This window comes from Paralichthys olivaceus, chromosome 18, assembly GCF_024713975.1.
Source record: "Paralichthys olivaceus isolate ysfri-2021 chromosome 18, ASM2471397v2, whole genome shotgun sequence".
Classification (NCBI taxonomy): domain Eukaryota; kingdom Metazoa; phylum Chordata; class Actinopteri; order Pleuronectiformes; family Paralichthyidae; genus Paralichthys; species Paralichthys olivaceus.
In genome coordinates this window covers 1,040,549-1,068,419 of record NC_091110.1, presented here as the reverse complement: position 1 = coordinate 1,068,419, position 27,871 = coordinate 1,040,549, and the positions used below count along the sequence as shown (strand labels likewise).

Sequence of the window (27,871 nt, the reverse complement as noted above, 5' to 3'; positions counted from 1 at the left end):
GATTTAAGCCCTTCGTCACAAAGAAAGGCATATTCAAACACCTGATGCTGCTAAAGGTGAACAATGTACAGCTAGTGAAGGTCGATCCTATATATTATTTAACACAGACATGCTATTATGACAGAACATAACGCTTGAGATTTCCACAACGGACTTAGACGTTTAAGTGTGGAAGCATTTCCTCCTCTACACATAAAATATTATTGTAATCATTCGGAGTCTCTTAACCTGTTAGTAACCCGCTTTACATTTAGCATCGATAGGCATACGCGCCGCGGAGGGGGACACACTGAAGTTGTCATTGAGTCGAGCCAAACCAAAACCCCTGCCATTGCTGTTTGTGTGCTCTGTGTTAAGTGGGGCATCTACGCCTATTTTTACTATGGGCGTCAGTGTATTTTGTCGAGCTGTGATTGTTAAATTAGTGTCGTGTGTGTGTGGTCGAGAATATGTTTAAAAAGTTCAATAACGTACACGCCATGACCAAGCTTTGCCTTAATGTAAGGAAAGGATTGACAAACAGCAAAGCTAAACCCATTTTGAGAACATCAAAACAATGCATCTCTACCACATACACACTCCGTTTAACATGAAATACTCAATCACTAAATACAAGTTAGACACGGGACTCTAATCAATCCTTCAACTGACAGCTCCAAACAAGCATGCACTCATCTGACAGAAGAGAAAATTAAAAGAAGTGCATCGACTACACGTTCAGTAATGTAACGTTTAGTTACTCTTCTAGATTTACTTTGTTAACAACACACTCGAAACAGTTCAGACAAATCATAATTTGAAAACAAATAGATGAATAGGACTTGCATTAGAGAAACAAATGAAAACAAATTATAGTCAAATCCAAACTGTTTTCTACAGAAAAATTTACCATTTCTTCGTTTAAAACCATGTAAGTCAACTGTAACAAGCAGTGAGTGGAAAATACATGAAAGCTTAACACATCAAATTAAAGCCTGTCTGTTTACTCACAAAAGTAAACTGTGAGTGTGTGTGTGTATGAGATAACATCTTGAGTCTGCAACTGCAGCTTCTACCTGTGTTGTGTCAATCACCAGATAAGATGGACGTTTCCTTAAACAGATGTTAGGCAACAAATAGGGTGAACCATGTTTATTCAGATGCCTGCCATGACAAATCAGAACTTTCTTGTGTGGTCGTGAGGTGTATGTAACAGATAAGTGAGCACTGGAAATTTGCACACAGTCATGTGATTGAAAACTAGTTTTACATTTAAGTCAATGAAGCTTTACTGGCAGACATGACCGTAGGGTTGTACAACAAACAAACTTATAAACAAACAGACTAATAATAGTATAATAAACAACAACAAGAACAACAATGATGATTGCAAATGAACAGGATATTAACAAAAAAGAACATACACATATGTATGTGTATATATATATATATATATATAATACTTACATTCACATAAATAATGTGTGTCTGTAATGTAACTATATTTTTAAAATATAACCGCAATCTGCAATGAGCGGGTTCGAGCCTAAATATGCTCAATTAGAGGAAGCAGCACACAATATGTCATTTAGCGGCCATAACGTTGATGAGGGGACATTCAGGAATCAACATCTTTCCCAAGGAAAGTTTTGCATGGGCTTGGAATTGAGTCACCTTTCGTCGGAGGACTATCACTCTACCCCTTCAGCCACTGCCGACCACAGAAAGCAGCTTAATTAGAAAAAAGCAGCTAAATAAGAAGAAGCAGCTCAATAGAACGTTTTGGTATTTTGGTGCTCCGAATGGGCAAAACTCAAAATGCTTAAACACCCCTATTTTACAATATAAACTTTTGAATAGTTTAACAATTATTGGAAAAATATATAAAGAGTTATGGCCAATTTCACTCTGAGCGCTTTACACTACAGTTTGCCATTTACACACATTCATACAGTACATCTATTAGCAGAACTTTTTTTGTTCTATGGGGCAATTTGGGGTTCAGCATCTTGCCCAAGGACACTTTTGCATGCAGATGGGAAGACTAGGGATCAAACTTCTGGTGTATCAAATATCAAGTCAATATGACTAATGGTGTGAAAGGCATCGCCTGTGAACATTTTTTTTCGCTGCCTGATTACAGCGCCACGATGGGGTTGATTCAGATCATGTTTGACAGAAAGTTGATGCACATCAATTCTGTAAAATTCAAAACTCACAGGAATTCGCGCAGAGGCAGCAGACACCAAATTAGAATTATAACAAACTGCAGCAAAAACAATAGGGTTTTAGCCCTGCAGGCTCGAAACCTAATAATAATAACAAGCCGCAGTAAAAACAATATGTTTCTGGACCTGCAGTCTCGAACCCTAAAAATGTCTTCTAATGTCCTCATGACCTCTTTTATCAGAAAAATGTGTCTACATTTATCAGATAAATTAAATTAAATTAATTGAGGCCATAAAAAGCATTAAATTTGACTTTTAAAATGGGGCAAGAACCCTGTAGTAACAAAGTTAGCATAAAGTAATTTCTTTCACCTGCTTTTCATTCACCTGCTCTTCATTCACCTGCTCCTCTGAAGGTCCTGTTCCCTGAATTGTGAAGACTTCCTTTCGACTTTGTTGTGTTCATGTGTTTTCAAGTATTGAGTATTATATAGATTATTCCATCCATTAATCAAGCAATCGGATAATAAATACTTTTGTGTTGATCCACCGCAGTTTGTTACGTCAGCACAGAAGCACACATACAGGTGATGAGTCCAGTTAATTCAGGACAAAAGGAAGCTGTGAACTAACAACGCTGATACTAAACACAATATTGAAGATTATTTTTAATTATACAGGTGTAATCACTTAAAAAAACAGTAAACAGCCCACTATGCTTTAGTAAATGGGCAAACTGTTCACACTGGGAAACTTTAGCTTGTGTGGCCACTGGGAAACACAGTGAAACACAGTGGCCACTGAGCAGTATGAGAGCCCATCTGCAGATATCTCTGGCAGTATATGTATTAAACAAAGCTTTGAGACAAAGAAATTATTTTCAGTAATTGATTTAGTCAAATAGTTTAAGCCCTATAGATGTTTCATGTTTTATCTATAGTAACATTGTCTGTCTTGGAATGGTCTGGTGTGGTGAGGGGATGATCCTGATAGTGGTAGTCGATCATGATGATGGGATGTGTATCATCAGGGTTTCCCGCAGCGCTTTATAGTTAAGGCAGTCGCCTTGACAACAATGGCCCCCCGCCTTGACTACGTCCCCCCGAAAATAAATAAATAAATAAATATTCCGCATCCCCGCATGCATAGACAGTAGGTTAAAATAAGGCCGCATCGCAATGAGGCGGAATAGCGGCATCTGTAGGTTAAATATGTTAAGCCATCTATCATCTGCTGTAACTGCGTGGCAAGGCCAACATTTCTTTTTTTTTATCGGGAAAGAAGCTAAATCCTACAACCGGATAGCATGCCTGTCGTCGCCGTGGGAACTACACGCCCCCTCCCCCTTGCTCACCACCTTGCCTGACTAATTTTCTGCGGGAAACACTGATCGTGGTGGTGGATCCTGCAGCTGATTGTGGACTGTGATTACAAGACGGCTGGACATACAATACTCACATACTTTACATTACTGACAATACCATCTCAATTCATTAATTATAAAAATTAATTAATTGTAATTTCTGCTTCCTACATTTCTATCAGACATTTTCTCATGTATAAATACTTTGAACATTAAACACACTTTTCCATTATGTTACAAACTGTTTCTTCTCATCCATAAATACTGTTATTTTGTTGATGTGGTTAGACGCCGCATCTATTGCACTCATGTCCATCCCGGGAGTGGTATCCCTCACATGTTGCTCTCTCTGAGGTCTGTGTTTTTTTCCCCCCCTGTAAATAGTTTTTTTTTTATTTTTTTGTGGAGCGTTAAGGACAGAAGATGTTGCTTTAAAAGTATTGTAGACTGTTACTGTTTTTACAAGTAGCTGTAATTTACAAATATGGTTTTCATTTAAAAAATCAGACTGCGACAGTAAGTCTATGACAGTGGTCAGTACTCTCTACACTGATTTAACATTCATTCAGTTTAGACTTGTGTGCTGCACCTAGGGCAGCAATTATAGTAAGGATGGCGATAATTATCTCAATATAACTTATCCTTGATAGAAATTTAAGACAGGTTGGTATAACGTTGATAGTACTCGTCCCATCCATGTTTTGACAGACAACACGAACAGCCACTTTACACTTAAACAATAAATACCATCACAATTTATTAGGACACATACAGGACATTCATTTTGTGTTTTTTTGATTCATTCCAGAGTTAATTAGATACATGTTTAAACCTGCTACACACCACGAGACGTAATGTGACGTCAGGTCATCAGAGTTAAAGTGACCAGAACAATCTGGACTCATGATCTGACATCATCGATCAATAACTAAATACTGTTCCTTAAACTGAACAGCATTAGAAAAAAACTAAACTAAGAATGTCCACAAGAATGTACAGGGTCTTCTTTCTCTGAATAGTTCTCGGTCTGGTTCTGTACTTCATGTAGTTCTCCAGTCTAATTTTTTCTCTGAGCTCCTTCCAGCTACGTGCTGTCTGCCCCTTTGCTCCTCTTCTCTGCAGCTCTCCAGTCCTGCCTCAATTAGATGGCTTAAGCACCTACACCTGGGTGAGTGGTGAGGCATCTGGGAGTTGTATCATGTGCATCGGCGGCCATGTTGTAGTGTGGCAGTATATCTTGAATGGGATTGTAGTGTGCTACATGGCCCCTTCCGCTGCCGCAATATCGATATAGACTGATGTGAAAAAAAATGATCATAACATTTTTTTCCCATATCATCCAGCCCTAGCTCCACCTCAGGCTTTAAGGGTTAACTCACTTGATTTTAGTAGCCAAAGGTCAAGGTTAAAATGGCCTAACAAAGTATGTTATGTTTTTATTGTATGTGATATCTCAGAGAGAATATCTTCAAATTTGGTTCAACATGCTTATTCTAGTTTCCATCTTCATCCATGCATAATTCCCTCGGAAAGCTGTGAAAATGACAAAAAATATCTGCTCTATGAATGGGTGAAAGTGACTTGTTCTGTAAGGTGCTTTTAGTGGCCGTAAAAACTACATATGCGCTATATAGATGCAGTCAGTTTTTATAGTTTTTGCAGTCAATTTGATGGTACAGTGTGTAGAATTTAGTGACATCTAGTGGTACAGTTGCATGTTGCAGCTGAATACCCCTCACCTCACCCTCTTCAGCCTTCAGTTGTCATAAAAACAAGTATTAGCATCCATCTAATTCCTCTTATCTTATTCATCATGATGACATCTTGTCTCTTATAGTGTTGAATTCCCATAGGTAATTGATTGATAATTGATGACTTAATCAACAGTAACTGGAATTAATTGATAACTTTTTTAAATTTCAGCCTGGGTGGATGCAGTTTGGGACTCAGAATTCATAGAGAGAAAACCACTCGATGACACCATAGAAGAACAACTGACAGCCAGTGGAGATGAGGCCTTCCGAAACCTCTATGAATGTTTACTGACCTATGCTGCTGACTGGCAATCTGTCAGCAGAGTTGGCACTTCACAGGTAAAACTGATCTGTCTTCTGTCCCACAGCGCTCAAATGTGTGGCTCATTTACTGGGTTATACAGGCAGTTCAGCATTTTTACTGTTAGGGGAGGGATTGTGCTTGTGATTTAAAGATATATGTTTCAATTCTTCGTTAAAAAAAAAAAAAAAAGACAAGACCTATTTTACTTTATTTAACTGTGCTCTACTCTTGTCCAAAATGTTTAAAACCAGAGAAACCCCAAATTCTCATTGTGAGTCTTAATTGTTTTATTGTGCGTGTCTTCTTTCCTGGCCTCACATACAAAGAAGAGCAGAGGACAGATAGGTTGACAAGTCTTTTGTTCTTTCCAATATCAACATTCTTGCCAAAATTTTCTTACAAGTTCAAAATCCCTCTAAAAACAAAGATGGACAGAAGCCAACCCCCAAATTTCTCAAAGTCCAGCCAAGATGTCAGCGTTTCTAGACACATTTAATCTAATTAGAGTGTAGCAGATCCTAGCAGCTCTGCTACTATTGGTAGGAAAGCTACTACTAGCCAGAGAACTAGAGAAGCTTTGGGAACCCGACAGCCCTTCCTGCTTGAGACTCTCTTGATTGGAACATTTCAGTACCTGCCTGATTTCTCATGTACAGTGTGTACAATCACAATATGTTCCTACAGTGACACATAAAAACTGACTACAACACACTTTGCTGTTTTTTTCCCACATGATCATTTTGATTTTAGCTATCTTGGCTTGACTTTTTAGAAGATGCATTTTCTATGAGGGTTCTTACAGTATGTGGTACCAACTTTAAATGCTGAATTAATCTCATGTTGCATTGCAGAATTTCTGGGTGATTCTGGTGGAGAACGGGCTGTCAGTCAAGACTCTGGTGGCTGTGCTGTCCTTCTTTGTCCTAACAGGAAAAGACAAAGTGGCAGATACCCAACAGAGAGTCAGCAGCCTGCACGCTGCCTCACTCTACCTGCTGCTGCTGGGAATCCCAGGTGAAAAAAATCTGAGAAATCTAGAAATTCTAGACTAAGTCAGCTTGTCAGCCTTTGTAATGGCTGCCCCTAAATCTCCCAAATGCCCCCAAAATCATTGCTTAAGAATTGGGTTGGGTGATATGCTGTAATGTCAGTCCAGCCAACAACTATTGATTGATTAAATATCTGTGCCTGTGTGTGCTTATGTGCACCTATGTACTGGGGTAAGTAACTCTTTGCAAATGTGTAGTGCAGCAAAAGACTGTAACACAACCAATCTGCATGAGCATTTGCATATACATCATCCTGCTGAGCACGATGTTGTGTGATTTATGTGTGAAGGCCCTATTAAAATGATTATTATTATTAGGGCCCAAGCACTGACAGTGTGAAGGCCCTATTGAAACTGATGTGAACTCCACCTAGAATGCAGCCCCTGAGTTTGCTTTCACTTGTTCACTATCTACACGAAAATCGGTACACATGTGGTCAGATGAAAATTTATTTTTTCAGTGTGCGTCACACGGTCTGACTGTGGCATGGCGTCAAAGTTTGATGATTCGCCAAAAAGAGGGATTTATCATAACTCATCTGTGCATTGTCCAATCGGCACTAAAATTCGGTCACATGATAAGATAAGTCTTTATTGTCATTGTCACTGTAAATGTTACAACAAAATTAAAAGGTGCTTGACTCATTTAAAGTTAAAACAAAAAAAGAATAGAATATAGACAGAGTTGTATTGATGAAACAGAATTGTACTGGTAATAAATATATATGTATATACACAGATTGCAAATTAGGGGGTATGGCCAAGGACAGTTTATTTATTTTTAATTTTTATTGCACCTTGGAGTCCAAGGCCATGATGGCTTTGGGATAAAAACTGTCTTTTAGGCGATTTGTCCTGGTTTTCATTGCTCTGTATCTCCTGCCTGAGGGCAAGAGCTGGAAGGGACAATGACCGGGGTGTGAAGAGTCTTTTGAGATGTCCATTGCTTTCCTGCGGCATCTGGAGATGTAAATCTGCTCCGGGGGGGAGGGGGCAACCTATTGTCATCTCTGCTGCCCTAACGACCCTGTGGAGCGCCTTCTTCTCTGAGGATGTTCTACTGCCGTACCATACACACAGTCCATACGTGAGCACCCTCTCTATGGAGCAGTGATAGAAGGCCAGGAGCAAATCTTGGGGGAGACAATTCTTCCTGAGGATTCACAGAAAATACAGTCTCTGTTGCACCTTCTTCAGCAGCTCCTTGGTGTTGGTACTCCAGGTAAGGTCGCTCTCCAACTCCATGTCGAGAAACCTGAACACCGGGACCCTCTCCACACAGGCCCCGCTGATGATGGATGTCGGTTTTGTTTTTTCCAAAGTCAATAACCAGTTTTGGTGGTGTTGAGGAGCAGATTGTTGACTTTGCACCACTCTGACAGCCGCTCCTCCTCGTCCCTATATGCCAGCTCACCCTTCTCGCCCCTATATGCCAGCTCACTCTTCTCGCCCGAGATGAGTCCGGCCATGGTTGTGTCATCTGCAAACTTCACGATCTTGTTGCTGAGGTTGGTGGAGACACAGTCATATGTGTAGAGGGTGTAGAGGGTGTAGAGGAATGAGCTAAGCACACCACCTTGTGGTGAGCTGGTGTTCAGGCTGTACAATGGTACAATGGTAGAGGACTTAAGGCAGGATGGGACAATGGCCTGAGACACAGACTGGTTAAAAATCCTGGTGAAGATTCCAGCCAGTTGATCCGCACAGTCTTTCAGCACCCGTCCCGTCACACCGTCGGGTCCTGCAGCCTTCCTTGGGTTCACCTTCCTCATCACCTGCCCCATCTCACACTCCTCTACCATGATTGTGAGGCTGCTGTGGACAGGCGGCTGTGATGGAGCTGCTGTTGGTGTCACCTCGAAGCGGCCAAAGAAGACTTTCAGCTCCTCTGCCAGTGAAGGGTCTCCCTCCAGGGGGCGGGTAGTTTCTGGATCTGTAGCTGCTGATGTGCTGGACACCCTTCCACACCTGCTTGGTGTTGTTGCTCCTGAGCTCGTCCTCTATCCTCCTTCTGTATGTTGCCTTGGCCTCACAGATGCCTCTTTTCAGGTTGGCTCTAGCAGCACTGTAGAGTGCCGTATTCCCCAACCTGAAAGAAGTGTTCCTGGCTTTCAAAAGGCTCTGAACCTCCTTAGTCATCCAGGGCTTTCTGTTGGGATAAATCCTCATACGTCTGTTCCTGGTGACATTGTCCGTGCAGAACCTGATGTAATCCACGACTGCTGTATTGTGGTTCTCCAGGTTCTGGTGTGCAAAAACCTCCCAGTCGGTTTTCTTGAAGCAGTCCTGTAGCTGATGGGAGGCATCTTCCGGCCATGTGGTAACAGTCCGGGTCGTAATGGGAACTCGTTTCCGGAGAGGGGTGTATGCAGGGTCCAGGCCTGAAGGAATCTATTAGTCTGTATGTAGTGATATTGCCACCTAATGGCTAGAAAAAAAGTCTTGTTTTACAACTTAAATTTTGATTTACATAAAATGTTCACCCTATGCTCGTCACTTGAATGCGTAGACTGTGATGCGTGATTGGTAATGTTTGGCATGACAAAAAAGAAAGTGAAGCGTTTTTTTTCCGGGGTGCTCAAAATGCACACAACACGGAGCCGTTTCTCAGGGTTTGGGTCTGCCCTCCCCCACGCCGGCATCAGGTTAAGAGTTTGCAAGTGCTTGGGCCTGCACAGTGCTGATTCACAGCCCTAGTTTATTTAATTATTAATTTGGTAACAAGGTAAAATTTGTTTGAAAATAGTTTTTCTTTGGAATAAATCCAGTATAACCTGCAAATCTTTCCTGCAGATGTGCTTGTGTTATTTACCCATAGTATCATATTTGTTGACGAGTTTTGATTTGTTATCACAATTGTAAAATGCTTTGGAACAGATTAACAGTTGTCACAGAGATTTCTTCTGGTAAAAAAGTGAACCAGCTTCATAGGACTGAAAAATCAAAAAGTTAAACTTCAACAGATAGATACTTCGATAAATGGTAAATGGTTGTATTTATATAGCCCTATAGGCAAGTAATGGATTGTGATTTATTGAATACACAAAAAGTATTCCTTTATGTTTTCATAGTGCTGTACAATTGTATGTTCTGTGTGTGTTTCTGGGCTGTTTTTCTATTTGACTTCCTATTTGTGTTTATTGCTTCCAGGGAGCATCGCCAACAAAGTTTTCCATGAGGTTTTATTGGACACATGTTCTGACTTGAGCTCTCACTGCTGGCCTCATGACTCTGGAAAAAAGCGCAAGAGGGATGGCCTTAAGACTTCTCAGGCAGACGGCAAACGTTCCAAACTGCAGCAAAAAGGCACTCAAGAGGTATGAACCTCTGACAGAAACTACTCAAACCAATGAGACCATTATATGATGTGATGACGCTACTTTTGAAACTTTATACTCTCACATATAGTTTCTTCTTGCACGTTGACGTTTTTGCTTTGATTTTAATCTATCTGAAGATTTTCTAGATATTGTGCCATGATGTTAGTTACTTTCTTTCTATCTTTTAGGTTATGGATTAGCTGTTTCATTGCTGTATCTTGCACAGATGTACCAAATGTATGATATGTATTATAATTAAATTAAATGTTTGGAAATGATGGTGCTTATTTTTATCCTCAGATGGAGGTGGATGAGGAGGAGGAGGAAGAAGAGCGTTATTTCTCTGGTATGGACTTGTTGAAGATCAGAGATGCTGTATATCTTCTCGTTCAAAGCCTCCTCAGATTCCTGCAGACATTTCCACTCAAAGACAGACCACAAAGTGCCAGCAACTGCACACAGGTAACGATAGGTCCACTATTACCCTCACTTCATACAAGTGTTTTTTTTATTTTTTTTATCTTTATTCAAGAGTGTGGTCTTTCGGTTTGAGAGCAGGACTTAATGGATTTCATGTTTGGATATGTAATTATTTCATTCAAAATCATGCTTTTCCTTTTTCAAATCTTTTTTGTGTAACAACTCTGTTAAAATTCCCTAAGCAGTAGAATAGCAGGTGTAGTGTTGACAAATGAAATTGTTTTACTCTCTTCGTGGGTGTTCCTGCTTGGGTGGTTACTTTAACCATGGCCACGTACTCCCACCCTCCACAGCTTTTTTGTTGTTATTCCAAAAGTTTTGAATGAAGGGAAGTGCTGTACAGGTAATAAAGTTGTGGAGGGTGGGATTGTATAAACCTGGATATAGTAACTACCTGTTTGGGACTCTTACAGATGAAATGCTTACAAAATCTGAATGTGAAAACAATCAACAACCAAACTGAAAGAACATAGTCTTGAATAAAGATAGGAAAAAAACCCATTGTCGATTTCCTTTGCAGATCTTCAGTAAGCTGCTTTACTTTGAGCCGGTCATTGGACATTTTGACTTTGCTGTTGTACAGTAAGTCTCCTTACATCTTGCTCTGTCATGTTAAAGAATATATCTAGGACATGAAAGAGGAGATGGTAATTGTGTTATTTCTACACAGAGATATCACCAAGCTGAGAAGTGTTCCTGAGATGGCTTTCTATGGCCTGGAGCTGCTCTGCTCACCAAAACACGGAAACCAGAGAGAAGTAAAATCTAATACTAAATCATAGTGGCGCCACAACTTGCAAATTTGTTTGATTTTTATTTCAACATATCTCACTAAATACCAAATTCAAGCTGCAAAAATAGGAAACTTTTGTTCCACCTGCTCTGGTGTGACTGCAATCTAATAAACTTTTGTAGTGACACAGAAATCACCTGCCATTCACAAAGACATGGATGAAAAGCAAGATATACAGGGCAAGTTCAGGCCAAGCAAAGTTTTGTGATTCCATTGGCTTTTAGAAAGAACTTTGCCCTTGTTTTATATGACAAAAATTCTTACATTGTTAATTGTTAACAAAGGGGATTTTGATGTTAAAGAACAGAGACCAGAGTAAGTACTGCAACAGGGCTCAAAACAACCCATGACCACAGATGAACCAACATGATGACAAAACAGGAAATTAGAACATCCGTGCATATATTGATTTTCCCTGATGCATGTACTTCAAAGCGAGTTCAACATAGAATCAATAAATCAAATCAATCAATATATTTTATAACCCATATTTTATTGACATTAATGGTGGAATATGTTAGTAGGCATCAATCAATCATTCTTGTTGGAATCATAGTCCATGATCAGCTGCCACCATATCCTCTGTATTCCCTGTCGTCCTTGTCAATGATAAGGCCAACAATCGCAGAGTCATCAGAGAACCTCTGCAGGTGACAGGATGGTGTATTGTAGATGATGTCTGCAGTGTAGAGGGTGAAGAGGAACTGACCCTTAACAGTTCCCTGTGAGGCCCTCGTACATCTTGACTGGAGTTTGTTGGTCAGGTAGTCCAATATCCAGGATGTGAGGTAGAGGTCCACTCCAGCATGCTCCAGTTTGTCCCCCAGAAGTGCCGGTTAAATGGTGTTGAAAGCACTGAAAAAAATCAAAGAACATTGATTCTCACAGTACTCCCAGGCTTCTCCAAATGAGAAAGAGCTCTTTGTTATAGGTAGATGCAGGCGTCATCCACCCTGATGCCATGCTGATTGGTCCATCAGTTGTCTAACCAGGAGGCGGAGATCTTTATCAGGTTGGATTTAAGTCCCTGTAGCTGCTGAGGTCTTTTGGGTACGTGAGGCTTTGCCAGTACCACGCGGGAGGTCTTCCAGAGCTGTGGTACACTCCCCAGCACCAGGCTCAATTTGAAGACAATTTCCATAAGCTCTTTTCTCACCTAGTTTGTTGTGATAGACAGATTGGAGCAGTGGGGCGATGTGGTGGATAGAGGAGGAGGGAGTGGTGTAGTGTACAGGGAGAGCTGTTAGGGGGTGCAGCTGGGCTAGCATGATGGTGGAAGGGGCAGGTGACTGATCAAACCTGTTGAAGAACATGTTCAGACAATTTTTGCCTTATTTCTGATCCCCCTGCAGCCTGGGACTCAGCTTTCTTGTGGCCAGAGATGGTTTTCAAGGCCTCTCCAACCACTGCTGTTGTTTTGCTGCAGCTGGATCCCAGAGAGAATGAGGGAGAGGGAGGGAGGGAGAGAGGGAGAGAGAGAGAGACCATGTGCAGCATTTTTTCGAAAAGCAAATTGAGAAATATTGCCTGAATACACTTTGGCATGCAGAATGGGGGAGACAGGGATCGAAATCCCAATTATTGATGCCACAAATGCTCTAGAAGTGAAGACAAATAAAATATAAAACATGAAAAAAAAAAAAAACATTTCATATGAAATAAAATACTAGTATACTTACTCAAAATGGCAATCTACTGACTTTCCCATTCTGGTAAAAAATGAGGCATGACAGATATCAATGTGTTCTAACAAATGTGTTTCTAATGTTTCTAATCTAAACTGTTTTACAGTCCTTGCGGAGGGTTTTCCACTGCCTTCTCTACGTGATTCTGATGATGAATAAAGGCAACAGAGGCAAGCCCTCCCTCCTCGTACTCAGCCAGGCCATCCTCTACACCCGCGACCTTGCCATACATTTTGTTTGGTAAACAGCTGTGATTTGATCAAATGTTAAACCAAACACTTAAATTACTTATCTACGTTGTATATAGTAATTTTGTTGATATTTTAACCAAGTGATGCATTGTGGCATAAAGTTATAATTTTCTTGGTTCATGTATCCACATCAGCTGATTTATTGCTATGTGATTAAGTGTGGGTCAATACATAACTTTAAAATGGCAGGCTTGACTGAAAAATATTTCATGAGTCACGATGAGGACCTGTCAAAACATTGCTAAATGGAGGTAATTATGTTTTGGGATTCTTTAGCTTTACAAAATGTATATTTTATGAGTATCAGTCTGTCACATCAAAATCTGAGGCATGCTAAAAATTTGTTTTAATGTTAAATTCTAAAATAATGTATCACTGTTTTTTTATAAAGCCACCAGTACATGATTTCTTAATGGTAACTGCCTGTCTGTATCTAATTAGTTGCATCACACATTACAATTATCCTGAGCATGTGAAAATGGTGACATGAACTAGTCCCATGTCCATATGGATATGTGGAAATCTGTATGGATAGTATATAAAAAGCCAATGCTTCACTTGGTCTTTGTTAACTATTTAGTGTATGTTGGACCGTTAAACTGCAGACATGTCAAAAATGTATATATTACTTTGCACATAATTTATGTCTTTTCAGTCATCTTGTGGATGAGCTAAAACAGCTGGCGTTACCTTTCCTGCATATCCTCCTGCAGCATATCTGCTTCCAGGTGAATCATCCAGCAAATACACGCTTGCATTTATTACTGTAAAGTTCAGAGCCAATCTCAGCTATTTCTGTTTTAAAGTTATGAGGACATCACATCAAACGTGATGAATGTATTGCTCGAATAGTTTGCTGTTAGATTGTTATTAGCTGATGCATCTGCATAGCCTTTTTCTGCTGTGGATGTTTAGATGGTGGAAAAGAGTGAGTTTCGGAGCCATGGAGCCCAAGCTGTGGGTATGCTGACATCTGAGATGATAAGCACAGATTATGCCCGCTTTATCAAATGGCTGTTCAACCTTTCCAGACACTCAAAGGTAATGCATCCCAGTCATAGACTGTATACAAAGATGGACAACATGATACTTAGTATTGGTCCTAAGTCCCACCTCCTCCGGGTTAGTGGAATAGGCATTGAAGCCAACTAAAATGTTAAATGCATTTTTCCCAAAGATGTATTCTGTCATTTATGTTAGGTCTACTTATCAGGCCATTTCGGATTGAACATGACATTTTGGTGTGATTTGTGACAAAATCTTGGGAAATGCCATGTTCGGGACTTTACTATGTAAAGTTGTATTTTGAGCAATCTGTCTCAAATTCACATGTACAATCATATGGATCTGCCCAGAACAGATCCATATGATTGTACAATATTATCTCAATATTAATAATCATAATGCTCCCTAGCTGTAAGAGGAAATATAATAATATAATACATGTTTACATTTGGTGTTCTGTGGCATGCCCATGTACCCGACGCATGTGAATTTTGTTCAGGAGAGTCTAAAAGAGTTGGTAATACCATACAATGAAACTTGTTCATCACGGCATGTACATGGTGTGGCAAATTTCGATGTCTCGCCATAAAACGTCCAAGTAGCTGTAACTTCCATGTTTTTGCTTCAATCACAGACTTCATATGTCTGATAAGAGTCCTGCCCTGAAATCATTTATATTCCAATATACTATAATAGTCTCAGCGCCCCCTAGCTGTGACAGAAAGTACCATGGTTTGTACTATGACATGCTACACCTAGATTCTTTAGTAAATTATCAGGACACCTGAGGATATGACATCAAATTCAGTACTTACTAACTGCAATAGGCGGGGTGCAATAGGTCAGTTAAATACACTAATGGAATCTGATTGAGCATGTTATAGTCATGTCTTATTTTGATACACTGAAAGAGAAACATGTCTAAATAGAATTTCAAATATCAAAATGAATCAAAAGTATTAAAACATTTAAACAAAGATAAGCTTTCACAAGATAATCTTCTCTTTTGCAGTTGGATAATTTTTTAATATGCTCCCTGTGTTTTGTCCTGATTTTTTTTCACTTGATAGTGGCATCTTAATTTAATGACTATTAAGTTTTAAATTAATAGCATTTTTACTGCTGCTCCAGAGCTTTGAATAATATTAGTTTCATATCCCTTGCAGTTGCGCCAAAAGACCTACTTCTTGCATCAACGTGACTTTTGTAACTAATTTCAAATTAACCAGGCTTCCACTTAGATGCTACTCTTGTTTTCAAGTTCGTAAGGATATTATAAAATTAGATAAACACATAAAATATAGTATTCCTAGTTTAACATTGGTTGGATGTTGATAGTAGCATTTTTATTTTAAATATTTGATATCTACAAACCTTTTAATGAGAAACCTTCTGTGTAGATGGTGTGCCGACTCTTCTCTATGGATGTGGTAATGGTACTGCTAGAGCAGCCCGAGAGGAGGCCGGGGGAGTGTCTGGACCCGGAGCTTGCCTGCTTCCTGTCACACAAATTTCTGATCCAGAACATGCTGTTCGCACAGCAGTTGGATGAATCACCCACTATCCAAGGTCATGCCCTTTCCTGTCTGGCCCAGTGTCTGGAGCTGCCTTCACTCAATGTCACCCGGGCTGTCCACAACCTCTTCTCTGCCAGTGAGAAAAAAACACAACACCAAATGTTTTTTTGTATGAAATTCATTCAAATGTGAATAATCTTGGCTAGTTTTGGGGCTTAGGGTAGTACCTGTTTCAGACAGTACTTTTTGTATATGCATGATAGCATGGGGGATTATATTTGAATTGTTAGAGCATATATTTTAAGAGTTGTTGAAATCATAAACTGTTTTAGTAGACATATTTCCACTAAAGTAACGTGTCTACGCTTCTGTTAAGCTGGAACCCAGACATTGTTGGATGGTGAAACCACAGAAGGTAAAAGTTTTCCTTTATTACATTTTGAGTTAAAGTGGAGACCTAACCCTAACCAGACAGATTATTTGTTTCTTGTCAACTTACTTGTAAAGGATAATTCTGGTTTGTTACAATTATAGTTTTATTTCGTTTTGGCCCTCTTCCCGATGTATAATAATCACTTTGTATTCATCGAGTTAAAGCAACCAACCATGCCAAATGGCTTAAGTATGTAACTCTGGAACATTTGCAACATGCTTTGAGGTAAACATCATTAGGGCTGCATTTAACAAGTTTTTGATAAACCATTAATCTGTCGATCATTTTTTTGTAAAATGTTTTACTAACTGGATCAAAAGACAAAAGACACATTATCTTTCCAGCTATTTATTTTAAAGCGACTGCTTTGTTGTCTTGTACAATGCCCTCTTTATATGCATTACAGATTTTTTATAACAAACATACAGATACAGTATCAATTTAAGGTACTGTAGGATTTGATGGGATAAATAAGTCGGGAGATTTCTCGTTTCTTGCAACTCTTGATGTGTGTTCATTTACAAACTTTTTGGAATACAGAGCACTTCCGAGTGTCGGCAAAACATCCGCTTTTAACTCCTCCCGGTGCCCTCGTTACCATGGTAACCCCCACAGCTCCTTACAGGATTAAGTAACAGTGCAAACCCCATAGTGCAAATCAAATACAATGTAAACCACAACCACATTCTCTGGTGAATTCTGTCTATCTATGTCCACTACAGTACTTTATATAAAGTTTTAGCCAGAATGGTGTTGCAGATATATAACTTGAGTACAATTGAAAACAATTATGTAAATTGAAGTTGTAAAATTATAATAATAATTATTATAACTTTGTCTCCTTTGGTGAAGGATCAACCTTCACCACACCTCAATGTTTACACAGTTTGAGGAAATGTCATAATTCTGACCATCTTCTTATAGCTTTTCTGAGCTTATTTGAGCTTTATATTGTTAAACAGCCACAAGCAGTGCATTAAAGTATAAAACATGTCACTTCCTGTCACCAGCAGTTGGCACTGTGACGAGGAGTCAATATTGTCACAGGCCACTTTATTAGGCACACCTGTTCAAATGCTTGTTAACACAAATAGCTAATCAGCCAATCAAATGGCAGTAACTCAATGCATTTAGGCATCTAGACGTGGTGAAGACGACTCGCTGAAGTTCAAACTGAGCATCAGAATGGGGAAGAAAGGGGATTTAAGTGACTTTGAACGGATTTTCACGCACAACCAGAGAATGGTCAGAAAAAGAGAAAATATCCAGTGAGTGGCAGTTGTGTGGACGAAAATTCCTTATTGATGTCTGAGGTCGGAGAAGAATGGTTAGAGTGGTTCGAGATGATAGGAAGGCAACCGTAACTCAAATAACCACTTGTTACAACCAAGGTATGCAGAATATCATCTCTGAAGCCATAACACATCAAACCTTAAAGCAGATGGGCTACAGGAGCAGAAGCCCACACCAGGTGCCACTCCTGTCAGCTAAGAACAGGAAACTGGGGCTACAATTCTCACAGGCTCACCACAATTGGACAACAGAAGATTGGAAACATGTTGCCTGGTCTGATGAGTCTCGAGTTCAGCTGTGAGCTTTCAAATGGTAGGGTCAGAATTTGGCGTAAACAACATGAAAGCATGGATCCATCCTGCCTTGTAAGGTCGGAAGTTCGATTCCCAGTCTTCCCATCTGCATGCCAAAGTGTCCTTGGGCAAGATGCTGAACCCCGAATTGCCCCATAGAACAACAAAAATAAAAGTGCTACTCTAGATGCACTGTATGTATGAATGTGTGTGTGAATGGGTGAATGGCAAACTGTAGTGTAAAGCGCTTTGAGTGGTCTTCAAGACTAGAAAAGCGCTATATAAATACAACCATTTATTTATACTTGTATGGTGTAATGGTGTGGGGTATATTTTCTTGCCACACTTTGGGCCCCTTAGTACCAATTGAGCATTGTTTAAGTCCCACGGCCTATCTGAGTATTGTTGCTGACCATGTCCATCCCTTTATGACCACAGTGTACCCATCGTCTGATGGCTGCTTCCAGCAGGATAATGCACCATGTCACATCTTCTCGTGGTTTCTTGAACATGACAATGAGTTCACTGTACTCCAATGGCCTCCACAGTCACCAGATCTTAATCCAATAGAGCACCTTTGGTATGTGGTGGAAAGGGAGAAAACAAGAAAAAAAAAAAACAGACATTTCCTGTGGCCACCAGGGGTGCTGTGATTTTCAATCATGAATTCTGTGTAGATGTCATCAGACCGGGACTCTTTACATACATGTCCAGTTTGGACTCAATTGGACCATGCATTGCTGTGATACAACAACCTTGTGTTTTGATGGCGATTCATAAAAACTTGACGCTACGCCACGGTCACGCCCTGTGATTAAAACTCAAAATTCGAGTCAAAATGACACTCAATGAATTTGATCTGATTAAAGGTCTAGGAGGTGTTATACACGTGTAAAATGGCCCCTAAATCCAAAATGTCCGACTTCCTATTGCATTAATCAAATTGATGCCTCAGGCCTCTCTTTCTGTCTCATCATGATACACATGTGTAGCGAATTTCGTGAGATTGGTTAAACCAGATGGAAATGCTGCATTTCAGGGGCTGCTGTTGAGACATTTTGCCACACCTTTTTCCAATAACTCCAGAATACGTACATTTACACTAGGCCCCTAATAATCATAAACCCTGGACTAGGACGGAACACACGGTTCACAATTAGATTCATGTAGATTTTTGACATCAACTCCTTTCAACCTCTGTGTGAAATGCTTGGTATAAGCTCCTGTCTCTTTGAGCACCCCCCTCCTGATAAAGCCTAGTCTGCTCTGATTTGCTGACCCACTCGGTTGTCATCGGTGAACTGCTTCCAGTGCTTGTAGGAAACTCTAGCCTCTGCTCTCGTCTGTTATCCGGCTTTGTCAGGCACTGTGACACAGCAGTTTCTACACATGCATTATACAAGAAAGACGTATTGGACAACTGACAAGTTATTTCAAGAGCTGCAGGAGCAGTTTTCTGTGGGGCATATGAGCTCTCTTTACTGAGAACTGATCTTTTACATACAAAATAACTGAATTAACACACTCGAGGGAAAAACTGAAAAAGCATAATCTTTCTTATTTAATACAAAAGAAGAATGTGCTGACACCGCAATATAGCAAACTGTACCATCATCAACAACAGTTTGTGCAGACAAAGTATACTTAGACTCTGTGGTCCTGAGGCACAGATCCACTCCAAACAAAGAGTTCCAGGAAGAGTGTGGCTGTGTGTACTAACTGGGCACGCTGACTTCAGTTAATTTAAGTGTGTTCACCATGAGCAATGGAGATGCTGGCTGAGCGTGGGTGACGGACAAGGAAGCAGGGAAAGACAAAAAATGTTTAGATGTTGGCCAAGGATTAACTAGAACGAGGTTGAATGACACTTTGCGAAGTGGTGATCTTCATGTTTCTTGTTGGGTTTAGCGAGATGCAGGAAATGCAAAAGCCACATTCAAGAGGGAGACAAAGTACAAGACATGGGCGTGCAAAGAATCTGAACAACAAACAGGTCAAACATTTTATAATTCCCCCAGCATGGTGTTTGCTTCTATGCAGAGGGTGATTTGTAGGGGTAAGAGGGGGGTGCAACCCCTTTCTCAGCCATCCCTCATTTTGTGAACATGTTTGTAGAAAATCTATCAACACTTTATTTTACACACACGCACACACTTGATTTCAGATTATTGCTTTTATGCTGTTACCCAGAGAAATGATATAAATGTGGATAAATTTGCTTTTGAAGTAAGTTTTAAAAAAAGTCTTAAATTAAGCTTTCACTGCTCTTTGTACTTGATGGTGTGCTATGAAGTTCAGCCAGGTGCATTTAAATTAAGCTATGCTAGATACCCAGGACTGTTGCACTGTAGCACACATTTTTTGAAGTGTTGCAGTGTAGGTGTTTTTAATAGATGTGTTTATGTTTTAGGTAGTGTAACGTCCCAGCAGAAAACCTACCATAGTCTACCATTCATGACTGTGGAGATCAGCAGCACTGACAGCTTTGGCTGTAATGGTGAGACAAGCAAATCCAAGTGTATTAATCAAATTATTTCAATTATGGGTGTTATTATCATTATTCTCGTTATAATGCCTCTTTTCCATCAATTATACACACTCAAAGTCTGAGCTTGACTAAAAGATATGTGAATTGATATATATTTTCAATGCAGCAAGAGAGAACACGACTCTTCTCCTGCAACGTGTGAAAGACTCCAAGATTAACGTGAGGAAATCAGCACTGCAGGTACCTGGAGCCGAGCTTTCAGCCACCAGTGTCATTTTAGTGGCTTTCTGTGCAGTAAGACAGTGGTGAAACGACATGCACAAATTACTTTGCTCTGTTGTCCCTTCCTAGGCCCTGGTGAGTCTCCTGAGACATGCTGTGATCCCCATGAGCTGGGAAAACTTGGCTATGTTGTCGGAGCGTTGCAGAGACCCTGCTGTGTCTGTGAGGAAGAAGGCCCTGCAGTGTATGGGTGAGCTACTTCTGGTGAGTCTCAGCTAGCAACTCTGAGAGGCACAGAACACACAAAAAAATGCTAAAAGGGCTGTCATTCGTCAAACAGGATATTGTTTCTCTTGCTGCATAAAATAACAATCTGCATGCTGTCAAACAATCTAATGACAAGAAAAATACATATTTCAAAAAGTAATTTGTTATTAAATGTTTTTCTTTTTGCCTTGACCACCAGGCTAAACCAGAATGCAGTATGGTGCAAAAAGCATGGCTGCAGGGTGTGGTGCCAGCTTTGGCAGACTCTGAGAACTCAGTGCAGGACAAGGCGCTGGAGGCTCTGGATCAGCTCCTGCTCAGTCAGGTCAAGCCATACTCTGCCAGCTGCCACCTGGATACCAGTAAGAGGCTTACCTGGGACCTCCTGTGCATGCTCTGTCACAAGTGCCAGAATCTCAGGTTGGACCAACTTCAGTTTTTCATTAATAAATAATAAGAACATGTCATATTGTTGAAATGAATGCTGTACAATAACTCAGTTGCAGCAGTCTTTTCAATTTTTACTGACCTTAAATAGCTTTGGAGCATTGTCATCTCACCTTTCCTGATTTTATTTTTGTCCTGGCACTCAAGCCCATATTTTAGCAGGGCTTTCACCATCTGGTCCAAACAAGACAAGTTCACACCGACATTCATCGCCAACCTCATCTCACACACAAAGGCAGATCATGCCGATGGGGCCTGGCTATTTCTCTCCAAGGCTGTTGTTTTGTCTCCCATTCTGCCTTATGGAAAGATCCTGGAAGCCTGGGACCACATGGTCAGGTGTGAGGGACAAATTTATTTATCTGAACTTTAAGCTCATTTTTAATTTTCTGGAAAGAATTCCCTTACAGTACATACATTTATTGTGCATTTATTTTTGTTCTTAGTTCAAAGGACACACATGTGACAACCTGCTGTCACATCCTGTGTGTGATAGGAAATATTGCTGCATATTTGAATGAAGATACCAAGGACAGGATTGTTGGTAAGTGATGTGGTATGACATAATGGGAAAATTAACTGTATTCAGCAAATGTTAGAATTTATCAAATTTATCTCTCACCAGATGATTTGATGTCTTGGTTGAAAACGTTCAACTTGGCTCTAGAGGTGATCAGTGCTGCTGTGGAGACTCTTTATCAGCTCAGCTGTAGTGATGACATCAAACAGACTCAGGTTGGAGATCTTGCCTTCTTACTGATAATATTTAGTATCTTTTCCTAATTAGAATGTTAAAAAATAAAAAGAGTCTGACATCCCTATTTATTGTCGTAAACTGGTTGGGAATAGTATCTGTGGAGTGACAGACCCAGGAGGCTGCTGTTGATTGTTGAATCTTCAATACAAGGGGAGCAATGTGGATACCATCCTGGCTGTGGAATTGTGGAGTAGCTTTTTATGTACATATGTACTGAGCCCAGCGACCCATATTCCAAATAAAATATTACAATCTGATCAACTTCTCAAGCACAGGTTGATGTTGGTGGAAACAGGAAGTCTCTGACGTGGCCATTGTGCGTAACGTGCTGAGAATGAGCAATGCGGCATTGTACGGGTGGAAGCCAGGAGAGTGATCACTGAACAATGCATGCAAACTAATCAACGCAAAGATCAGTCTCTGAGACGGGCAAAGACACAGTGTATGACTTTGCAACCCAAGCAGGGAGATAAAAACTGTAAGAGCCAATACTGAGTAGAGGGATGACCTGGGTTCTTAGATGGAGGAAATGATTAGTCGGAAACAGGAAGTCAGCTGCAGGTGCGCCAGGAACCTTAAGAATTGGGCAGGCCCAGACCTGCCTTGAAAATAACACTTTTGTCACTTTTTAAGGTTTTGTTTGAATTTAGAAGTAAAAAGTTATAGGTCATCCAGGCTTTAACCCTGAAATTTTACTAAGTGATTAGATTCATGAGGCTTCATAGATAAGCACAGCTGGTTGTCATCTGCGTAACAATAGTAGTAGTGTTATTATTTGCTTTCTTTTTTCAGGCATTTCTGAATCAGCATTGCGGTGAGCTGGTGTCACTATGTGAGGGTTATTTATCATCCATCATCCTGAATGAAAAGGGAGCCCAGAACCTCAACGAGGAGCTGATGGTGGGAATTAACTCTATACTGCTTTTCCTTGCAGGTTAAGGTCAGGAATCAGTTTGAAGTTGTTGCTGTCATTGTAAAAGACTTAGGGTTTCAGTTTTGTCCACATCAGACCCAATATCCTACATCATCCCTGGTCAGTACCATTTAGTGGTGCTTCTTGTATAATAAAAAAATGTCTCTCTTCAAGGTTAAACATCTCCACACGCTTGGTGTGGTGTCACTTCACTGCCCTGCTGAAGTTGGCAAAAGGACTGTGCTGCTGGTGGAGTCTGTCCTCACAATACATTCTGACAAACTGGGAGGTATGGAGAATGGATGAGAAAATTAATTGGAACCTTGCGGATTTGTTAACACACATTCTCACACACGTTTGTCTTTGGGCCTGTCTCGATTCCTCTTCCTTTGCCCCTAGATCACATAGAAATGGGACAAAACTACCCCTTCCCGGCCATGCTCAAAATGAAGGGGTAGGGCCAAGTGGTAGGGTACCTGTATATAAAATTAGAAAAAAAATTCCCTACTTATGTACACACGCTGACTAATTTATTGATTTAGCTATAGCTAATACTACACTACCGAAAATCACTTTGTCACCCTAAAAACTGTAGGCTGACTGGCAGTCAGTCTGGTGGTCGTGCAGCAGTTTCAGAACTGCAGTTTCAGAAGTGATTTCTGGGAAAATAATATCCCCCCTATTCTAGGTCAAACTAATATCATTTGTAAAATAAAGGGTTTGTATCGGATTGGTATATATATTTGCATTCTTGCCTATTTTTGGCAGTAATTAGAGCATTTCCGATGGTGGTATCAGAACATTTTTGCTTGATGGCTTCCCTCAGCATGGTGTTACCCTATGACCACAGCTGGCAGGCCCATCAGATACTAGCTGTTTTTGTTACTAATACACTAATATTGACTTGTTCAACATTCTTGATAGAAATTCCTGAGATCCTTTGTTTCATCAAAAGTGTTGTATGTTGGACTAGGTATTTTTTTAAATTGTCCTCTGAGCTAGTTTAACAATTCTGTACATTTACTGTGCATGATCATCTTTAGGTATAAAAAGGATTTCTGTAAAATGTGTTTTAAGCAATGATTTAAAAACAGGTAAAGTGGTGACAAGTTGGTATGACAAGTTAGTATTTGTGATATAAGCTACTCTTTGCTGATATATAGACCTGTTTAATTAAGCTCCAATGCAGATTATATTCTGAATTTCCAAAAGCTGCTCTAATTTCTTGTTTTTTAGGCACAGCAAATTATAAAAATAATTTAGAATAATTTAAAATCTAACACGAATCATACATACAATACATTTCTATTTGATCTCTTCTCTACCATTTTTTCCAAACATCTTGCACAATGCATAAATCAAGTCAAGCTCTACGGTAAGGGACTTTCAACTATTGTATGTTAACATGGTTTACATGACTGACTTTTTCTTTATGCTGGTTATTGACAGAGTGCCAGGAGGAACTGCAAGCCTTGCTGCCTCTTTCCCAATTCAAAGCAAACTCTCTCCCTTCTAGAGTCAAAGCCCACGCAGTCATCACTTTAGGTAAACTTTGCTCTCATTTTCTCTTTCATTTTAAGTCAAATCTGTGTAACATTTTCTTAAAGGTTCAGTGTGTAAAATGGGTGAAAGGAATTTTTGGCAGAAATTGAATATAAAATTATCCTACTGATGTTTTCACCGGTGTGTAATTATCTAAATTGTATGAATTGTTGTTTTCTTTACCATGGAATGGGTCATTTTTATTTACATGGGGGGGGGTCCTCTCTGTGGAGGCCGCCATGTTTTTTTCTGTTGTCCAAACTGGACAAACTAAAACCTTTTGAGTTTTCATTGCAACTTAAGTTGACCACAGGTTCTCTTTAATGTTTGGAAGGGGAGGGGAGGAATATTCAGCTGTAAAATTCACCACTAGATTTCACTAAATTCTTCACACTGAACCTTTATTGCGAAATTGCCTTGATCTCCATTTATTCTTGCTGTCTCATCATACATGTAATGTTTCTGCTCTTGTGGCAACTGTCTGGTTTAGGTAAACTGTGTCTACAGCATGAGGAACTAGTCCAGAAGTACTTGCCAGTATTTGCCAGGGAGCTGGAGGTTGGCACAGAGGTTGCTGTGCGCAACAATCTGGTGGTGATCATGTGTGATTTGTGTGTTCGATACACTACCATCGTGGATCATTACATCCCCAACATATCTGCCTGTCTGAGAGACAATGAAGCTGTCATCAGGGAGCAGGCTCTTATAACGCTGACCAACCTGCTCCAGGTGGGAATTGTTCTATAAATTCTACTCTACACATTGAAAATGAAATGTAAGATTCTCATGTAATTATATGTCAAGTAGACCTACAAAGGCCTTTACTTATACTGTGGCTGAGTGAAATGCCAGTTCAAAAATGCGCATGCTGTAATCAGTAGGCTGTTTTTTTTGTATTCTACACACAATCTTTTGGACTAATTAGGCAATCATTATTATTTGTTTTTCCACGCACCTCCCAATGTGGCAGTCAGCTGAGTCAATACATGTGTGTTCTGCAGTGAGGTCAGGCGTACCGCAGTTAACCCTTCTCTTGAGTCTTCGTTTGTGACAACAGTGGTGTTCATAAACTATATCAGAGTCCGACGGTTCAATTTTATTTGTATCGCGCGTAATCTTAATATACATTGTCTCAAGGCACTTTACATAGAAGGTCAAGACCTTAAAATCTTATTTAATATAGGGAAACCCAACAGTTCCTACAATGAGCAAGCAAGAATAAAAGTCGGGCTATACAGTATACTCAACTAAACACTACGACATTACAGCGGCCTGCAGCTGCAAAATCTTTGCAGCAAATGCACATTAAAAGCCAGGTATCCTTGTACCGTACCGCATTTCCTCCCTCCTCACTGTCCTGCTCACCTATGCTCACTTTACACTGTCACAATAAACACTTATAATAGGACATGTACAGTACTTGAAGTCTACTTTTTGTTTGTTAATGAGACACATATTTAAACACGTATAATAAGTCAAACATTTTGTGCACATGTAGTTCACCTGTTACACACTCAAGACATAACGTGGCATGCACAGCCAGGATATCAGGATTGAAGTAACTGAAGCACTCAGATTCATGATCCAGCACTATCAATTGATAAAAAATTTGATCGTCAGTTTGTGTCAAGAGCTTCACAAACACACTCCTGCAGACAGGAGACACTAAAATGATTTTTCTTGAAAGGTCAATAAATGTGTGATGTTTCCAAAGTCAGTGAATAATCGTGATTATGATTTTTTTACCATTGTCAAGCAGCCCTATTTGTAACCCTCTGTTTTTTTTCTAGGAGGACTTTGTGAAATGGAAGGGCTCACTCTTCTTTCGTTTCATGGTGGTACTGGTCGACCCAGTCCCTGCCATTGCCAGGTAAGTCATAACTTGTACAGCTCGAGAGATGACTGAGTACATCATTTAGCAATCTATAAACATCAGATAAAACTATGTTGAGTACAAGATTACCAACTGTGATGAAAAGTTAAAAGCAAGGTCCTGTTGACCTTTAGCATCCAATGCAGCCATACTTGCGTGATGTATGATTTTGAAAAATTACTTTAAATAACCCAACAAAAAAGCTGTCATACTACATGACAATGGTACTAACTTAAATTGGAGTATCTGTTACATAATAGCAAAATCGTATCAGTATTTATTTTGGATGTAGGTAATATTCACAAGTATAAAGGGACATTATATATCAAAATGTTTTTATTACTATTGTAATGTACCAGATGAAGATCATACACTATGCTGCAACTTTGTTATTAAATGTTATGAGTGCATGCCCTGGTCACTGCACATTGCATGTTAAATCAACTCAAAGAGCTTGAATCAAATAAAGAAATCCACTAGAATATCAAACTGAAGTGCCTGCTGTTTTCTTTCACAGTCTCTGTGAATATTGCCTGCTCCACCTGCTATTGAAGAAGAACCCAGAAATGTTCAGCCAGCACTTCATTGAGTGCATTTTCTTCTTCAACTCCTACAGCAAACACAACACTTACAACAAGTTCCCTCAAAGTGAGAGGTATTAAGCTGTAGGAATATCATCTATGTTACCCAGTTCATGTTTGTCTTTATTTCTGTGATATTTTGAGAGATTGTACGAATAACAAACATATGTATTGTGTTACAATTCATGCAAGGGTTTGAAAAGGGAATTCAGTTTGTTTTGTTCATTCATTGCCTCATTTCTATGCAGTGGAAAGCTCCATTTCTCCTTGAAAGGGGTTCAGTACCGTGAGAAGCGTTTTCAGATCTACCGCTTCCTGTTGGAGCACTTCACAGACGCCCAGCGCTTTCACATTACCAACAAGATCAGCCAGACTGTCTTAGGTAAGCATTTGTTTGGATTTGGAATATAAACTAACTTTGTCAGGTCAAAATTCTTTCTGCTGCTGTGTATAACAAAAGTCACTGGTTTTTCTTGTAAATTTTCTTTACCCTTTTCTGTCCAGCATGCTTTGTGGATGAAGAGCTACCTCTGGATACAGATGGTGCTGAAATGTTATCCGAGACCTTCAACATTTTGAGCCTGAAGGAGATGAAGCTGCAGGCCATATCTGCTCCAACAGGTGTCATGGCAGGGGAGGAAACAGAGGAGGAGAACATGGCCACAATGGCTAAGACAGTTCTACAGGCCGCTCAGAAAAAGGTGGTTTCCCAGGCAAGTAATTCTGATAAAGTGACCTGTAAACTGTTATCAATTAAAAATATTGCATTCTTTTAGTCAGCAGCAAATGTAATGTCGCATAACTTATTAGTTACCTTTTATTTTCAGCTCGACTTAATCAGTGTCTATAAGATTTTTTAAACAGAAATGTACACACATCTTTTCTGTGTTTATACAGATAGCGCATTGAATTTTAAAATGCAGACAGCCAACATTTTAGATATTCACAGACTATCCAGCAGTTTGCTTAGCCCTCGTGACTGCACCCTAGGGATGTGGATCTCCCCATCATTGGGGCATGTGTAATACATATCTTGATGCATTAGAATATACATATGAGGCCACCACTAAGGTAATTTGATATAATAAACCCCTA

At 39.8% G+C, this 27,871-nt stretch overlaps 1 protein-coding gene across 2 annotated transcripts in view; it reads left to right on the top strand.

Annotated features, from left to right (window-relative positions):
* ncapd3 (non-SMC condensin II complex, subunit D3) overlaps nucleotides 1-27,871 on the top strand; it is a 69,512-nt gene that overhangs the window by 649 nt on the left and 40,992 nt on the right. For both annotated transcript variants that reach the window (XM_069514348.1, XM_069514347.1), the window contains exons 2-27: nucleotides 5,434-5,603; nucleotides 6,420-6,582; nucleotides 9,767-9,933; nucleotides 10,237-10,398; nucleotides 10,937-10,998; nucleotides 11,087-11,174; nucleotides 13,001-13,134; nucleotides 13,801-13,873; nucleotides 14,061-14,186; nucleotides 15,551-15,803; nucleotides 16,044-16,082; nucleotides 20,097-20,183; nucleotides 20,341-20,414; nucleotides 20,526-20,660; nucleotides 20,863-21,083; nucleotides 21,258-21,449; nucleotides 21,557-21,654; nucleotides 21,736-21,845; nucleotides 22,660-22,767; nucleotides 22,955-23,069; nucleotides 24,230-24,325; nucleotides 24,813-25,051; nucleotides 26,113-26,192; nucleotides 26,713-26,850; nucleotides 27,025-27,158; nucleotides 27,281-27,489. In XM_069514348.1, the coding sequence (XP_069370449.1) occupies nucleotides 5,434-5,603; nucleotides 6,420-6,582; nucleotides 9,767-9,933; nucleotides 10,237-10,398; nucleotides 10,937-10,998; nucleotides 11,087-11,174; nucleotides 13,001-13,134; nucleotides 13,801-13,873; nucleotides 14,061-14,186; nucleotides 15,551-15,803; nucleotides 16,044-16,082; nucleotides 20,097-20,183; nucleotides 20,341-20,414; nucleotides 20,526-20,660; nucleotides 20,863-21,083; nucleotides 21,258-21,449; nucleotides 21,557-21,654; nucleotides 21,736-21,845; nucleotides 22,660-22,767; nucleotides 22,955-23,069; nucleotides 24,230-24,325; nucleotides 24,813-25,051; nucleotides 26,113-26,192; nucleotides 26,713-26,850; nucleotides 27,025-27,158; nucleotides 27,281-27,489 (3,473 nt within the window). The remainder of the gene's footprint in view (nucleotides 1-5,433; nucleotides 5,604-6,419; nucleotides 6,583-9,766; nucleotides 9,934-10,236; nucleotides 10,399-10,936; nucleotides 10,999-11,086; nucleotides 11,175-13,000; nucleotides 13,135-13,800; nucleotides 13,874-14,060; nucleotides 14,187-15,550; nucleotides 15,804-16,043; nucleotides 16,083-20,096; nucleotides 20,184-20,340; nucleotides 20,415-20,525; nucleotides 20,661-20,862; nucleotides 21,084-21,257; nucleotides 21,450-21,556; nucleotides 21,655-21,735; nucleotides 21,846-22,659; nucleotides 22,768-22,954; nucleotides 23,070-24,229; nucleotides 24,326-24,812; nucleotides 25,052-26,112; nucleotides 26,193-26,712; nucleotides 26,851-27,024; nucleotides 27,159-27,280; nucleotides 27,490-27,871) is intronic.